General features: G+C 38.2%; 2 protein-coding genes across 2 annotated transcripts; both read right to left on the reverse strand.

Annotated features, from left to right (window-relative positions):
* Positions 1-672: 672 nt before the first annotated feature.
* Positions 673-1,555, reverse strand: LOC111987330 (uncharacterized). The gene is made up of 2 exons (XM_024019035.1): positions 1,090-1,555; positions 673-950 (listed from the first exon to the last, which is right to left on the reverse strand). The coding sequence occupies exons 1-2, from the start codon at positions 1,553-1,555 to the stop codon at positions 673-675; spliced, it is 744 nt and encodes a 247-aa protein (XP_023874803.1).
* Positions 1,556-2,374: 819 nt separating this feature from the next.
* LOC111987329 (uncharacterized) lies at positions 2,375-4,048 on the reverse strand. Its single transcript, XM_065775953.1, has one exon. The coding sequence runs from the start codon at positions 4,046-4,048 to the stop codon at positions 2,375-2,377; it is 1,674 nt and encodes a 557-aa protein (XP_065632025.1).

Below are 4,048 nucleotides of genomic sequence, written 5' to 3' on the forward strand. Positions count from 1 at the left end.
AAGCAAGGAATATATAGGGATTGAGCAAGACTTAAGTACAGTACTTAAATGTTATTTCTTAGGTTCCCCCCTTAAGATTCTACCATGTGAATTTTTTCTTATAAAATGAAACTTTATTTTTTAATTAAATATCTACATGGCAGAATCTTAAGAGAGAAACGTAAAGAACTATACCTAAGATATTGTACCTAAATTTTGTCTATAAGGATTGTGAGTCAAGATTATGTATAAATGGACTTAACAATATAATTCAACTTCATGGGTGAATACTTAATTAATTCATAATATCACTAACGCTATAGAATTTTTTTAGTTTATTATTGTAAGTTGACAAATCGTGAACAAATTCAAGTTCTGTAAGATATATATATATTTTTTTTTAAGTCTTTTTTAAAGTCTAAACTAATCCCCAAGAATGCTCTAGGAGGATTGAAGAATGAATTAGTGTTCTTGACACATGATCAATCAATCAAGATCTTTTTTTTTTTTTTTTTTTTGAGAAACCAGTATAAGTCCATAATATTAAGCTAAAACAAAAAAAATAAAAAAAGAATACATTCTCTAAATCACTAGATAGTTCTTCTACCCATACATCAAAATCTGCGAATAAAACTGCTCTCGATCCTAGCTAACTAAGGCATAAGCCAACTTATTACCCTTTCTTCTAACATGCTAAAAATGACAAGCTTGCAGAGAAGCCCCTTGATAATGTGCATCCTCAATAACAGTCCCATACAAAGTATTGCAACACGCCCTAGCTTTCAAAGCCTGAACCACCTTTAAACAATCACCCTCCACTACTACCTTGAAGACACTCAATTCTTTAGCAAACACAATAGCTCTAAGTGCTGCCAAAGCTTCAGTTGTTTCCATGGAATGAGGTAGCCCAATTTTCTGACTTAAGGCAGCGATAACATGACTAGTGCAGTTCCTTATCACAACCCCCAGACCTGCATTACCCAACGAATCAAAAATGACAACATCATAATTGACTTTATAAAAATCACCTTCAGGCGGAACCCAGCAAGCAGGAGGGCTTCTAATTATCGGCCTAGCTTCTGGTTTATTAGCATCGAAAAATTCAACTACCAGAGCCTTTTGCTCTTTCACCATTTTCATGTAAAGGCCACACAGATTGACTCATCCGCAAACGGTTGCGTCTCTGCCATAAGCACCACGCCATTGAAGAGAATAAGGCCACATGATACGTCGACCCTTTGCGCAACACTTCCTCCAAAAGATCAAAGAAACTTCGAAAGCCTTTTTTGTAGTACGGGACAAAATTGATATCTGACTTCCACACCGCCTGAGCATGCTCACACAGCCACAAACCATGCAATATAGTCTCTTGAAAATCCCCACACAGCTCACAAGTATCCTCAACTGGTAGGTGCCGAGCTTTCAAGCTCAGTTTTGTAGGCAAAGAATCTCTAGCAGCACGCCATATAAAATGGTGAATCCTATTTGGAGTCCGAATCTTCCAAATGCCCTTCCAAACCTGTTGAAATTCCTCCGGAGATGAAGTACTTGGTTCTTGGCAACTCACTTCATCCATCAACATACGGTAAGTACTCCTTACGCCATAATTGCCATCCGGAGTTAAAAGGCCAAATCAACAGGTCTTCAACCTGCCCTTCACTAACAGGATTGACCTTTATTAGCTCAGCTTCCCATGGTAAGAAGGTCCTCTCCAACAACCCTGGATCCCGTGAAACTCTTGGCACTTAATTTGAAGTGATAGGCCTTTTCAAGAACTTTCTGCCTAGTAATGCTATGGACATAATTTTTCATAATTTTGTGTCACAACTCATCACATAGTGAGTTGTAATTGGTAAAAGTGTGATGGTGGGATATATGGGAGACACACTTTTACTAATTATAATTTGCTACGTGAAGAGTTGTAGTATAAAATTGTGAAAAATTATACTCACTAGCATTACTTCTTCCTACCGTTGCACCACATTTGCCCGTGGTAGGCCAATACCTATTAAAGGCCTAATGAAATATGTCGTATACCTGTTTTTTTATTAGGTGCGTTTAGGGATATTGATAGGATTGTATAAATTTTTGACATCCCCGGCAACTGGCATGTGTTATCATTAAAGACTTCATTCCAGCCAAAAATAATAATAAAAAAAATTATAGACTTCAAAAGCACCAGCATGACCAATCGTATGAAAAAAAAAAAAAAAAAAAAAAAGGACGAACTACAAGCACCAGATTTAGCATTTTTGCTGAATAACAACTAACATCTAAAGTCTAAACAGTCGCAGCAGAAATTCTTTATTGTCAATACTTATTCTTAGCGAACCAAAAAAGAGTTTTGTTTATGCTTTCTATTCTTTATTTATGCATTAAAAGCCACACAATTTAGTCACTGCCAATTCAATTTAACCTTTGCATTGCCCTCTGAAATTTGGAACTGTTGAGTTATACCAAAATGAGCCATAAGAAGCCAGACGTGAGTGAGCAACTCTCCGCCTCGCCTAAGCTGTTGAGCATGATCCGTCCATCCACACTGACATGCTGCATAAGATAGCATTTCCACCCAGACTTGTAGCACCAATGTCCACTTTTTTTCCTTCTTAGGAGGGTTTTTCAGGGATTGCAAAGATTTAGCCAGCCTACAAGCATCAAATAAAACTGACTTGCTTCTGTCTCCTTTCACCTTAGATGGAGGAATTTTAGTTTTCACTGCGTTTAACTTTGAGCAAGCTTGGGATTCATTCTTTATCGATATCCTTTCCTTGCAAAATCCATGGAGCTCAGCACATGTGTCTCTGACCCTAGTCTCCCCAATCCCATTGGGGAGCATGAAGGGGCACATAACAAGAAGATACATCATATAGTCCGATAACAACTTGCTCGCTTTACAATATGGATCACAAACAGACAACGGATTCTCATCCCGATCCCAATAATAGCACAAATCTGTTGCAATGTGCCAAAGAAGAATGCTTTGATCAAATTCTTCCTCAACACTTCTTTTCATTATATTAAAATTTTCATCTCCCATTTCAGCACTAATTGTATTTGCATTTTCTTCAATCACCTTATCACCCCTACAAGCACATAATTCCTTGAGATTTCTGAGATGCGAAACAGAAAGGTTAGCTTTCATTTTCCGTTGAAGCTCATCAAAGATAATGGCTTTCAAATCCAGCGGAACTTCCACAGATTTGTGGTACCGATACTTCTCCAATAATTTTGAAATCCACAAAAACCTCTGTTTAAATGTGCACATGGCAGGCTTTTCTTTAAGGCAGTACCTTACTAGGTTGAAATGTCCCATGGCATTAGACCACCTCTTTTTTCTAGGCCATGGAATCAATGAGATGACACGATACAAAATTTCCCCCGAATTCCCGTGCTGACTCAGCCATAGTATTGTCCAGTCTGAACAAACTAGTACAACTGCTGCATAAATCTCTAGCAATATAGCTCCAACCAGAAGTATGTAAGTAATAGCTACATTTACCCCCGAGTAGATATGCTCCCCCGAGTAGATATGCTTCTCGGTCCTCAAGAAAATCACAAATAAAGAAACAGTACAAATAAAAGGGACGAAATGAAGAAGACGCCCCACAACATAATATAACAAAACTGCCTTTGTATAGAACATGTCATACATGAATCCAAGCTCAACCTCAATCACTTTGAAAGCTTCGTCAGCGCTGATGTTCTGCATAATGTATTGACTCTTCTGGATAGTATGAAAGCTTAGGATGAGATTTGCAGGCAGCCTCTTGAATATTTCGAAGAACATGTAGGCCTTGCATATAACGGCTGCTTCTGGAATTCTGCTATTAGTTTCTGCATCTGAAGAGGAATAATCATCTTCTTTGCCATCTTCAGGGTTATTTTCTGAACATACCTTGAACCCCTCCTTTTCCTTTGACATATACTCCTCCACGAATCTCGCATAATTGGGCCCAGGATCAGGAGGAGGAAGCATGGAGTCTCTAAAATGCTCACTGCTCGCAGACATCAGAACCCATGTCCTTTCTCCGTACTTGATGATCCCAGCAAAAAATATTGGAATTGCCAT

The sequence above is a fragment of the Quercus suber genome, unplaced genomic scaffold, assembly GCF_002906115.3.
Source record: "Quercus suber isolate HL8 unplaced genomic scaffold, Cork oak 2.0 scaffold_124, whole genome shotgun sequence".
Taxonomy (NCBI): Eukaryota; Viridiplantae; Streptophyta; class Magnoliopsida; order Fagales; family Fagaceae; genus Quercus; species Quercus suber.

Excerpts from the sequence above, each read along its gene's own strand:
- LOC111987330 (XM_024019035.1), bottom strand. The coding sequence starts at position 1,555 with ATGGATGAAGTGAGTTGCCAAGAACCAAGTACTTCATCTCCGGAGGAA. Across the intron at positions 951-1,089 it reads TGAAAGAGCAAAAGGCTCTG|GTCTGGGGGTTGTGATAAGG; the intron begins GTAGTTGAATTT and ends TGGGTAATGCAG.
- LOC111987329 (XM_065775953.1), bottom strand. The coding sequence starts at position 4,048 with ATGGCAATTCCAATATTTTTTGCTGGGATCATCAAGTACGGAGAAAGG.